The 13181-nt window shown below is 39.7% G+C and overlaps 1 protein-coding gene across 1 annotated transcript in view; it reads right to left on the minus strand.

Annotated features, from left to right (window-relative positions):
- Positions 1-7519: 7519 nt before the first annotated feature.
- Positions 7520-13181, minus strand: part of SLC1A3 (solute carrier family 1 member 3) — a 69830-nt gene continuing 64168 nt past the window's right edge. The window contains exons 8-10 of the mRNA XM_009943647.2: positions 12952-13146; positions 11371-11505; positions 7520-10080 (exon numbers count right to left, since the gene is read on the minus strand). Of these exons, the coding sequence (XP_009941949.1) occupies positions 9876-10080; positions 11371-11505; positions 12952-13146 (535 nt within the window). The 3' untranslated portion in view covers positions 7520-9875. The remainder of the gene's footprint in view (positions 10081-11370; positions 11506-12951; positions 13147-13181) is intronic.

Below are 13181 nucleotides of genomic sequence, written 5' to 3' on the forward strand. Positions count from 1 at the left end.
CTTGTCAGTTTTGTAAAAGGTTAAGCAAGGGAACTTTGTAATATGCTGCAAAGGAAGGTAGCATAGCATACGCGTGAGGCAAACAGCATTACAATTGCGAACACAGAAAACAGTTCTTCCTGAAAGATATTAGCCATCAGTTGGCAGCTTCAGGGTGACTACTTTATGCAAGACGCAGAACTTCAAGGCATGAGTCAGTGAAGTGGAAGGCCAAAGAAGGAGTTGCTGGTGCCATAGGATACTTCTGAGCAGATAACAGAATGCCTGCTCTTGTGGGGCAGGTGGAAAAAAGCAAACACATAAGAAATGTCCTGCTAGGTCAGACCAATGTTCTGTTAAACCCAATATTTTCTCACAGCCCTGGGGTAGACACACTGTCTAGTGAAAGCATGTGTGAGCTACCCGCTTCTGGGGGGGAATTCCTTAGCTTCTAAAGTCGTTGTAGCAATGATGCTGGAGGATTGGTCCTTCCTTATTCCTTTTGTTATCTGCTTTTAAACCTCTTCAGGAACTTTTTGAACCTGGTGGTACTATTGCCTTACCTGTGATGCTGTCTGCTGGCATGTCCTGTGACAGCCAAGTTCCAAAGTTCATTATCCACTTTGTAAAGCTGTGTTCTCTTTTAACTAGTTTTAAAACACTCTCCCAGTAGTGTCATCAAGTTAGCTCTGTGTCTAGTGGAGTTGGATGTGGTGAACAGCAGTTCTACATTTACCTTATCCATTGCCTTATTTATTTTATTTCTTTATTTCTTCATCATAAAACCTCTTCAAGTAAGGAGTCCCAGCCTTTTTGTATCACCTTAAAAGGCAGTTGTTTTATTTCCATGTTCATTTCTCTCTCTTAATTCCTGTACCTCTGTTAATTCCTGTACACCCTCCTTGAAATGCCCTCCTGCACTGTCTACATAATTTGAGGGATGGCTGCACCAAGGCCTTTTCATAGCAGCAAAATTATATCCTCTGTTCTTCTTGTTCTGACTATCTTTGCTGATCACACCATTGTGCCTTTTATGGCCGGTGCATTGATGCAATGATTTCAGAAAACTGTCAGCGACAACTGTAAGATCCTTTTCTAGGCTCATAACTTCCAGTTTTGAATTCAACATCATGTAGAAGTGGTTCAGATTTTTTTTTCATAGGTGCACTACATTATATTTGTCTAAAGGGAAGTTTACCTGGCAGCCTTTCATCCGTTCAGTTTTGTGAGTGCCTTCTGGCATTTGGTGCCATTGGCAAGGAATTTAGCTACTTGAAAGAGCATAATGTCATCCGCACACTTAAAGAGATTTCACTGCAAACTTCCTTCTCAGGAGGATTGATAATGGTGTTCAGTAAAACTAGTCCCAGCACCAGTTGCTGGGAGAACTCACTTTGGACACTTCTCCATCCTAAGAAATGTTAGTTAAGTCCTGCCATTTGTTTCTTATCTTTTAACTAGCTTTAAATCCATAAAGGACCTATCCACCAGTCCATGGCGACTTATTTTCTGTATTAACCTTTGGCGTAGGACATTGTCAGTGGCTTTTTGAAAAATCCAAATATGTTGCATCCACTGGTTTCCTTACTAGTGTACTTCCAGAAGTCCAGCGTGTCCATGAGACAGGTTTTCTCTTTGCAGAAACTGTGTCAGCCCTTCACAACACTCTGTGTTTCTCCACGTGCTGAGTGGGTTTATGCTATTATCTTACTGTGGCAGGAAGTCAGAGTCGTTGCTCCATAGTTCCCAGTATCTCCCCCAGCACCCTTTTACCCTTCTGATACTGTCTCTCTTCTTTTCACAGCTCAGCTTCTATCTGGAGAGTGCTTTACCCACCAGACTAAAGTACACTGTGAAAAATCATGAATTGAAGGGAAAGCAGGAACAAGCAAAGCTTAAGTCTGTAGTTTATTGATTATGGCTCTGAAATAGAAAAGAAATTTTGGGTTGGCAGTAAACAAAGTCCTGCCCATGCTCCTGGAATTGTTTTCACAATTTGAATACGCTTCTCCATATTTTTAGAAGGTAATGCACTTTTTGATAGTGGTGGAGTTTCATGGTGGTTTGGTTGCTGATAAACTGTGGAAGTCCTAGTGCAGTTTGAGAAAGACATTAATTAACAGGAAAGTCAATATTTGCAGGAGTAGCTTTTGAGGGATGTTATTTTAGTAGGATTCAGTATCACAGACGTAGGATTCAGTATTACAGAGGTCAAATGTTCAAAATCATGAGTTGGGCATTTTTAAGACTGACTTAAACGCAGCAATTTGGAGCTGTTTTTCTTCGCTTTCTAGTCTTTTATGTCACATCATATTTTTAGAAAATGATGAGGACTGGAAATGTATTCTAAGACAGTGTAAGCAAAATTCTCCTAATTCTGATTCTAGGAGTTTGCAATACAATACTTAGTACTAGAAGAGTTGGCAGTATTACTGGTTTGCAAGGGAAATTCTCAGGCCCTGGACAGATGCCACAGAGCATTTCCTTCTTGCAAGCAGAGAGCAGTCACATAGCTGGTGGAGGTGGCCCTGGAAGACCTCACCTTACTCATCTGAATGCTGAAGCAGTTCAGAGATTTTGAGACAAATCATCAGCCCACCAGAAGGAAACACAAGGAAGAAAAGTGCAGTGCTCCTGCTTTGTCGGTTCTCTGAGGGGCTCGGTAACTTGTCGGCAGACTAGAGTAGTTGAGTCGATGAACTGGCCTGGGCCAGACTCTGTGTTAGGAGAAAGGAAGTTAGAAAGTTCTTCTCCTCGTCAAATATACTAGATGCTCTTTGGCTGCAGCTGACAGCCTGGATGATACTTTTTTAGTTAGAAGTCTATCAAGGGTTCCTGTAGAAAGATTAACGTTTGACCTGACTCTCGAGTCCCTTCAAAATGCGTTATGTCAATGTGCTCTTTACATGCATCAACAGGGACAAGGTCTTGCAGGTACAGATTCCAAATGTGGAAATGTGGCATTTTCATAGCACCTTGGGGGACATCTGATGACCAAGAGAAAGCCCCTTCAAAGAGAAACATTTGAGACTTGAAAAGAGATTAATACCTGTGTGAAACTCCGTTGCATTAGCAATTAGTGTTAGCAAATCAGCCCACACACCACCATTCTCCCAATATCTAAAAGAATGTTTCAAGGACCGTGGCATGCATTTTCCCCAAGACACCTTCATCTTGCCTGTGAGATGCTCAGATAAAGCACAGACAAATGAATACACACATGAAAGCATCAATTAAAGAGTGAAGGTGTTCACAGCTGAACCTCTTTCAGACTGTACGGAACAGTGGACAAGATGAATGACTACATTTTTTATGTGAATAAATCGGATTCTAATGATAGTAAAAACATTCTACAGCAGAAGCAAACATTAAGTGTTGTGCTCAACTGTTCATCAGAAGATTTAATTTTTTTAGTTGGAGGGAAAACGTTACTTGTAGGAAACGTTTGCCACACGATGGCAGCATAATCCAAAGAGACAAACATTTTGGCTGTCATCTCTGGGAAACATTTTGCAGCTTTCAGGAGGCTCCTTGTTACAGAGCCACAGTACATCTGAAAATGAAGCGCTGGCAGCATCTGAATAGCTCTTTTGCACCGTGGAGGCTAAGTGGCACCGTGGGTTAGTACCGTCCTCTTTTTCTTCTGGAGACTCAGCCTCACATCCTGGCTTAGCCTGTAAATGAAAGCAAGTTGGGTGGTCTCATCCCAGTCCCCATTTGTGCATGTCACAAAACCACCAGCAATTTGGCATGGCCAGGAGTTGTCGCCTGGGAGAGGAGCAGGAGTCAAACGGGTGAGGAGCTGCAGGTCACAAACAAGGTGAACCAGCAGATCTGTGAAGGGAGGTTTGTGTAGTACCTGCTCAGACCGAATGACAGTCACCATCTGTCATCAGTACTGATTTTATTCTGAATATATTTGCACTGTAGTTTCTTCTCTGTGTGTGAAATCCAAGTCAGGTCTTTATTTTATCCTTCTCCCTATTGCTATTCATGGGAGTTTTGCTGATGAAAGAAGCCAACAAGCTTTACAGGATTTGTCTTACTTTTATGTAAATTATGATGAATAAATTCATTTAAGTTTTGTTTTAAAGAGAGATAGTATAAATTCTTATATACGCCTTAAGCACCTACAGCACAGTAGATACTAGTACAAAGGTACTACGCACTAGAGGCAGCTCCTCAGGATTTGGATGGTGCATGAGACATGACCCGTGTGTGTGTGTCAGCTCTGTGGTATGGGCTCTCCATGATCTTGATTTCTCTGGAAACAACCCTGGTGCTAAGGCACCACTGTTGTCCCTGTTTTATTGGTCGGGAACCAACACACAAAAAGGCTGAGTCGTGTCTAGGTTTATGAAGAAGACCAAGAATACTATCGAGACCTGAATCTGTGTTTATGAAGACCTCCTGCAGTGGAGTTCTTGGAGGAGAAGCTGTTAAAATGAAGAGTAAAGCCGAGAGAGAAAAGTAGGATATATGGAGACAGGAATATGGTACTGCAGAAAATGGGAAACTGGTTGAGACACTGAAAAAACCCATGGTGCAGGAAATGAACACAAATTTATGTGCAAAAGTAATAGTAACAATGTTGGAAAAATATCAGTAAGGATTTGGTTTTTGGGTTTTTTTTCAAAAATCAGGAGTTTTAAAAAGCTCTTAAAAAGCCAGTAGTACAATGAAGAAAGAATCTAAGCAATCAGGAAAAGCAGAAAAATGTGCTTGGACTAGATGACCCACAGAGGTCCCTTCCAACCCCTACTATTCTGTGATTCTGTGATTCTGTGCAATGTCTGGAGAACGGAAGTTGTATAAAGCAAAGAAAAAGCATTAATATAAAAATTTATTGCTGAAAACCACAGTTTTGAGGCAAGTATTTGTGAAGCTGTGCCAATGTCTGTAAATACAATTGGCTTTAAAGTGAGGAGATATTATAGAAAAGTTAAAGTATTTCATTTCGACATTTCCCTACCAAAATTATTCAATGTTTATTTCTGAGTTACAGTTTATTTTAGAGCTGAGTTTGCTTTAATTTAAAATAGAGTAAAACCGATCCAAAAGTGAGGTTTCAAAAAGTGGAGAATTAAACATTTCATTATCCCTGAAAGAGATTTTTTTTTTTTTTTTAAGCAATAAAAAAAAATGTTTCGTGATGCCCTGGAAGAATTGCAATCCTGAGTTTTTCAGTCCTCTCACTGGAGTGAGAAATCAGTTATTTGCACAGCTCTAGTTGTGTAGTGAGGCAAGCTGAAGAAAAACTTTGATTAGAGATGCAAGTGCTACAGTACTAAAATATTGGTATTTTAGATACTGTTGTGTATCTTAAGAGTTATCTGAGGAGCCATGTGGGGAACGACTGGAAAGCAAAGGGCTCACCATGCAGGATTATATCATCTGACTACAGCTCTTTTTGTTATCAGAAGGAATCTTGCTGTCTCACTGATGTTGCAAGTCTGGGTTTTAAGTTTGGCATGGAGGTGTACAAATCTTTCTCCATCTTCCAGAAGTCTTTCTGCATCTTACTCCATGTTTCCAGGGTAAGCTGATTTCTTTAGAAAGATGACACAGAAATCAGGACAGGGAGTGTCTGGAGTACTGTGTCCAGTTCTGGGCTCCCCACTTCAAGAAAGATGAGGAGCTACTGGAGAGAGTCCAGCGGAGGGCTACAAGGATGGTGAGGGGACAGGAACAGCTCTCCTATGAGGAGAGGCTGAGCGAGCTGGGCTTGTTCAGCCTGAAGAAGAGAAGGCTGAGAGGGGACCTTAGAAATGCTTATAAATATCTGAAGGGTGGGTGTCAGCAGGATGGGGCCAAACTCTTTTCAGTGGTGCCCAGCGACAGGGCAAGGGGCAATGGGCACAAACTGAAGCAGAGGAAGTTCTGTCTGAACATAAGGAAGAACTTCTTCCCTCTGAGGGTCATGGAGCCCTGGAACAGGCTGCCCAGGGAGGCTGTGGATTCGCCTTCTCTGAAGATATTCAAGACCCGCCTGGACAAGTACTTTGCAGCCTGCAGTAGTTGACGCTGCTTTGGCAGGAGGGCTGGACTAGATGACCCACAGAGGTCCCTTCCAACCCCTACCATTCTGTGACTCTGTGATTCTGTGAGAGATCTATCAGTTCATCTCAGATTTTTTATGCTGTTCTGGGAAATGGTTGATCACACTGTAAGGAAGTTGGTCACACACTGTTAATCATGACTAGCACAACTAGCACACTGTTCATCACACTAGAAGCAAGATATACTCTTCAGTACCATTTCCATTGTAACTTCATTAAACAAAGCACGTGTTGCATGGTTAGTTGAAAAAAAAAAGCCCTAAATTTCTTATTGGTTGTGCCTGCATTGGAACACAAATGTCACTTGTGCAAATTCAGTCCTTCAGAAGGGAAAACAGAAATAGTTTCCTGTGCCAGTAATTGATTTTCCACATGCATGATCACTTTGCTTTATACTGGCCACACACTGTTACAGAAGCATAAATTCTTGCCTAAGAATGGCATGGCTGTTTCATACTCCAACTTCCAAATGAAAACACTGCTGAAAAATTAGGGAATACCGGAGATCTTTATTCTGCATGGAGGCAGAGAAGAGTAAGCAAGGCCACCGTGCCAGTAATATCTCCCAACTGCTACACTAATCCTCTTTCTTTAGCTCTTCCCTTCGTGATAGTAATTCTAGAAACACAAAGATACTTACCTGGACTGAGTGAATATATGTGTAGATAACTATCAAAAATTGGGAAAAGTTATGCTCGTGCACTTTAGAACACTATGTCTTCTCTGATTTTTTTTTTTTTTTTTTTTTTTTACAGCACTGGTTGCATTATATATTGTTCTCACTCAAGATACCCCAGATGAATTCCTAGAGGTCATTGTCCAGTATTTTGTTGGTGTATGATCAGGAAGGCAGGACTTCTCACTGCCTCCATCTGCTCCAAGCAGCACAACTTTCCAGATGCAAGTCATTCAGCTTGTGTTTTTTATACTTTCCCAGTCCTTCTGACAAGACATTCGCTTCCATAAAGAGATAACTGCTAGCTGATATTGTTGCTGACTGAACCCTGACACCACTACAAAACACTTCTGTGAGAAAAACAGTATATTGTCTAGGATGGTTGTAATGCTATGACGCTGTAATACCGCAGTCAATGGGCGTTTTGGACCATCTAATTACACACCTAAAATGAACATGCTGCTTTGCAGTAGCTGAATCAATGAAAATGTAAACACTTCTTTGTTAGTATTTTGCAGATATCAGTATGAATTTATATTCTTGAATTTGGATGAACCTAAGTAGGATGAACATTGGTTCTTTTGATTTTTAATGTTCCTCCCTGCCCCCCTTTACTTATTTATTTTTGATCTTGAAACTGTACGCAGGTATTTGAAGTGAGGAAGCCCTGCAATATCAATGCCCTGCTGTATAAAATTCCTGATGTGGAATTCCTGAAACCACATGCTGAGTTCATTGGCTCTGAGTTTGTGAGAAGCTTCTATCACAGAGCCTTTGAAAGAAATTCTAAATCACAAAAAAGCAGTAATGTAAAACTATTTTTATTGAAAATACATCTACAAAGTAATGTTTCTCAATCCACTCTCGGTGCATACCAATGCAGAACCAGTGAGGGATGGGGAAGGGAATCTTTCTATAATACCTGATTTCCATAAGAAACAAAGTTAGTATAAAAAAAGATCACATTCTTTGTGACACAATTCATTTTTCTCAGCTGATGTCAGAGAAAGACAGCCATTTACATTGTCTTTGCAATGTATTTCCAAACAAAATCATAACAAGAAATTAAACTGTTATGCCATAAATTCTACAGTTAATGTTTATACACACATTCTGAATACAGTATCTATATAAAAATATCTCTAATTACATATCATAAAATGCCTGTGTGTATCCTACATTTGCATTCTGTTAGCAAAAAAATCCCCCATATGTGTTTCCTCTCAGTCAGAGGTTCATTTAGAGCTTTGTTGGTTTGACTGCTCAATACTCTATATTAAACCCTGTTCACTTCATTCACTGGAGAGTTGCTGCTTGTATTGTCTGAGTTACTCAACTGGAGAAGATGGGCAGGAGTTTTCAGTCTTTAAAGGCAGTCTTGCCTGGGAAAAGGTTTGCCTTCAACCAGCATACTGACATTTTCACTTCAGTTATTTTTACATGGTACTTATGTTCTTTTAGTGACAGAGGCAACATGTTGACTGGTTTTTGAGGGGCAGCTGGGACATTGCAAGGGACTCCTTCATTTCCATCATCAGAATTTTTTGGTAGGGGGAAGGAGAAAGAAGACAACCAAACATTTTAATGAACAAGATCACTTAACACTATTGTGCCTGTCAATTAATATTTTTTCATTTCCCTGGCTGTAACTGCATTATAAAACTTTCCAGTTTAACCTCTATAATAATACAAAGCAAAAAGAAAAAAATACGTAATTTATATTTCTAGAAAAGGACTTCATCAGGAAATAATCTTCAAATGAACAAAAAAAGCCACAGGATTACAAATGCAATATCTCCCTTTTTCCATTCTTTCCTTGTCCATTCCCTGAAAGAAACTTCTAATATTGCGCTTTAAAATACTTTCTAAGTAAAATTTCGACATTTATTATAGTATTTACTGTTTTGCAATGTGTATATTTTTCCTAGTAAAAAGTAAAAAAGCACCCATTAGTTTTACTTTCTAAAAGATTTTTTTCTTTTTGAGATGCTACTGATAAACACACAAGGATTTAAATATTTCACATTGAGATGGGGAGCCTCCTTCTCCAGATGGAAAAATGTAAATCCAGCTAATAGCTCTATAACTTACCAGTGAGATGACCAAGCACTGGGGAGGTTTCCAATCAGAAAACCTCCTGTTGGTCTCAGGGATGCAGATTTAGAATGCAGTCCCTTTAGGATCTAAGCATCTCACTCTTCTGCACGTTCTGCAGAAGGCTGGCACTGCCTGCTGTTCTTATTATTGCTTGTTAAGTAGGTAACTGGCGTACCCAGAGCATGCTATGTTTTTTTCTAAACAGAGATGAAGACATATTTTCTGTCCCAGAGTCAATACAGCCTAGGGCCTTGCTGCTACAAATGCTTACATACATGGCTTGTTCAGCTGGGTTGTGATGCTGAAATTAAGGAGGCAAATCCAGATTGGAGGTACATACATACATATGTAAATTTTTGCAAGTCAGTGGGAGCTGACCAGGCTAATTTTTTGTTGAGACCAGCTGGGGCTAATGTGACAAACTGCATCTAGATAAAATAACTTTCTCAGAAATATTTCAACTCAGCTGGTAAAAGTGCTGATTAAGAGTATTTTTTTTCGTTTATGTATCTTCCCCATTTTTATCCTTTCAATTAATGTCCTTTTTGTTGTCCTGCTAGTATCTGAACAACAGTATAACACTAGAGAAAAAAATCAGATAAAAAGCAAGAATCCTGTGAAGTTATTTAGCTGGATATAGTTACCAAGTTAGAAGTGTTGATTGCCTGTTTATAGATGTTAGAAACAGGTATTTAAAAAAATATAAGCATTTTCAGGCTCTGTGATCTGTTTTTTTGTTCCAGTTCATTAAAAAAAAAAGGTTCATGGGACTGAGTAACATCTACTCTGATTTTTGTTTTTGTTTAACTAACAATCTCTCTTTTCTTATCCTCAGTTAGCACTTGTCTAGCAGGACCAGTGTTGTTGCCTGTTGATTTTTTTTTAAGTGGGAACCCAACATATACCATGATCACTGCTGATTTGGAATGTATTTTCATTAATTCTTTCCAGTGCTAGCATAAAGGGAGAAAACAAAGAATAAGTGAACTTCGTGAACTCGAGATATAAATGGCTGGAAAAAGTATTTTCCACACCTGCAGTACTGGACTCATGCTTTCTTTACCCTACATCTTGGTTTCACTGTCTAATGGTTTCTCACTCTCATTTTCTTGTGAGATCAGTTGGTATGGTTTCTTCATTTCATTCTCCTCTATCACAGAATTACCCATTTCAGCATCCCTGTTCTTCAGCTCATGTCGTGATAAATGTTCAACAATTCCTGCTCCAATGGAGTCTCCCAAGACGTTGGTAGTGGTACGGAGGCGATCCCTAAGAAGTAATAATGAGTTAGCCTTGGTTTCACCACTTTCTCAGGGAAGCAAGCAGACTGGCAGTTAAAATGGCCTTTAGATAGCTACTAGATTTTTCAGCTATTTTATGTATATTCATTTATCTGAACTGTTGTTGCCATGATTTCTTCTACAGAAATTGACATATATGCTGGGATTTGAAGTCACAAAATGTGTTAATACTCTTGGCAACTTCAGAGACAGAAACAGCTGTGTGATGAGGAAGAGGAATGGAGCAAATGGCAGATGCTTATCGGAGGCATTTCTATCCTCTGGTGGTTTGCGTGTTTATCCTCTGAACACGCAAGCCAACGAGAATCTACCTTGTTATGGTCGTATCCCTCCTGACCATAGTAACTAGGATCGGTAATTTAGGATGGAATTCTGATGAACTAATTCAAATTAAATTACAACAATTCAGCCCTCTGAGAGAGCGCTGCCCAGAAGATGTAGGAGGCAGCTTGATGAGGGGTGACTAGAACTGTTACTCAGTAAGCGTCCACCTAGATAAGGCTGTGGGCAAGTGGTTGGATAGTCATATGAAGACGTTATATTCTAATAACAACACAGGCAATTTCTTGCAGGGATCACCTGAGAAGACTGAAGGGTAAAAGCCTCTGGAAACTGTAACTAATAGGGGTTAGACAAAATGCATGTTGGAGGAACCCTTATGCCTTTGATTTAGTTCCTGGACCTAAGGGATTTCCCCATATACCTACAGGTGTCAGTTAGTCTTCTACAGACAGAGAATTGGAAAAACTGAGCGGCAAATAAGAGAGTTACACAACTGTTTTTCATTTCTGTGTCCATGGGGTAGACTTATGAACCTTTCTTAGATTAGACAGTCATCAGGGCTGCAATGAACTGAGTCAGATCTGGACAGCTCTGAGCCAGATTGGTGGAAAGGTTTTCATTACCATCCTACAAAAACCAGAAAACTAAAGCAATTCTTTGCTAATTTAATTACAGTGTGTGTGAAAGTTTTCTTGGTACCCTAGGGATCCAGGTTTCTAAATAACCCTGTTGCATACTAGAGTTACCATCATTAAAGAACACCCCATCATTAAGTAACTCCCTAACCATCATTAAGTAATTGTCTGCTCTAAGATAATATATTAATTCCAAGGACTGTGATTTTTTAAACACTTCTTTCCAACTGCCTTCCACAGCAAAAGAAGCGCACCACTGATTGCAGTATTGCCAGAATGTCCCTGGCTATTGGACTTCTAAATATGGTCTAAGCCCTTACTGACTCCACAAAAATACTTACAAGAACCAGTCCACTGCGATGATAAGAGTGATGTCATCTGTAGGCAAACCTACTGATGTAAGCACAATGACCATGGTGACAAGTCCAGCTTGAGGAATGCCTGCAGCCCCAATGCTGGCAGCTGTAGCTGTGATGCTGTGCAAGAAGATAGCAAGAGCAATTAATTGACTTCCTTCGTAAAGTTTCTTTATCATCTGACAAACATTAAAAACAGATATGAAGCAAGAAGGCATTTGCTCAGTAGTAAGTGAAAAGATGAGTCAAGTCCCTTATCTGAACACTGCATAGCTGCAGGGGTGTGTGGATCTGAATCCAAGATATTTACCCTAAACCTTTATCCAGAACCTTCAAAACATGATTTTGCTAAGGTGATAAATCCCCTAATAGATGCTAAGGGCCAGACAAAACCACTATAGCTACATGCCCCCACCCACTGAACAAACTCAATCCACAAGCTCAAACATGTGAAAAGAAAAGCTGAGGAGGTAATTTTGTCCTGGCAGGTCTAGTGCAAGAACTTTTATTCTCTGTCCATCTCACTATTACTTCATACCAGGTGAAGTATCTGTCCTCCAGCAGTTGGCATTATGTCATCAGAAGACAGAAAGCTGCCAGAAACCCTGAATCATACAGTCTAGTAACTTGATAGAAATATTGTTCACACCTGGTTTAGGAAGAATTTGTTTTGCCAGGTGATTTGGCAGGGATCAGCTCTAGTACTAAGGAATGAGGAACTATTGCTTTGGAGTGTGAAGGCAGTGTTTTGCCTGCTGTTGATCAAGATTAAATTAAGCTGGTGGTTTTCATGGAGAAGCAATTCTTGAAAATCTACATTCCCAGTTCATCATATCTGAACTTTCAGTGTTCCACTCAGTGTTCCTGACTGATAAATACATGTCTCTATCTCCTACAGTGTCCCTCTCTCACCTTGCTGACATTTCTTTCTTCTGCAGGTGTACCATCACCCTCTTCTCCTAAACTGTTTGAGTAATATAACAAAATTAACGCAGATCGGTTATCATCGAGTGCTACTTAGAGGGTTGTTTGCTGTTCTGTTTCAAACATGTAGGCTTGTGTGCTTGAGAATATACCTATCTTCTCCTCCTCTACCATCTCATGTAATAAATGGTGTTATTGTTCCTTGTGCAGCTTGCTCTACTTGTATCCTGAAACCGTTAGTAAAGCACTAGCTCTCCTAGCATTAGCACTGTAAAGCTTTTATTCTACAGCTTTGTACACACATTATAAACTAGCTGGTATGGATTGTAAGTCTATACCTCTGAACAGCTGCATGAGTTCTTCAGAAAGAAAATTTAAAAGTCATTAAAAACTGTTCTTGTTGACTCTACCAAGTGCAGTGGTAGGTGTGTCATGTTACAGCTTTTTAAAGGTTTACCTAATGGAGAATATATGCTTGGGGACCTCTTCTGTTCAGAAGATGTAAATTATTACAGTTAGTGAGCTACTGTAGCAGTTCTTGGTTTTAGCTATAGATGCTTTTGTTTAATCCCACATATAACAGCAATAAGGAGTCATCATAAAGGTGTTTTTATTAAATGTGGGTAATAATGGCTTCTGTACCTGATTGTGATAATCTGTCCAAAGTTCAGTTCAAAGTTGTTAACCTGTGCAATGAAAATTGCAGCCAAAGCCTCGTATAAAGCAGTTCCATCCATATTAATTGTAGCACCAACTGGGAGTACAAATCTTGTAACTCGTTTGTCTACTCCATTTATTTCTTCTAGACACTTAAATGTAACAGGTAGTGTTGCAGAACTGAAATGGAAAAAAGAAGATAATACAGGATATAA

Source organism: Opisthocomus hoazin, chromosome Z, assembly GCF_030867145.1.
Source record: "Opisthocomus hoazin isolate bOpiHoa1 chromosome Z, bOpiHoa1.hap1, whole genome shotgun sequence".
NCBI classification, from domain to species: domain Eukaryota; kingdom Metazoa; phylum Chordata; class Aves; order Opisthocomiformes; family Opisthocomidae; genus Opisthocomus; species Opisthocomus hoazin.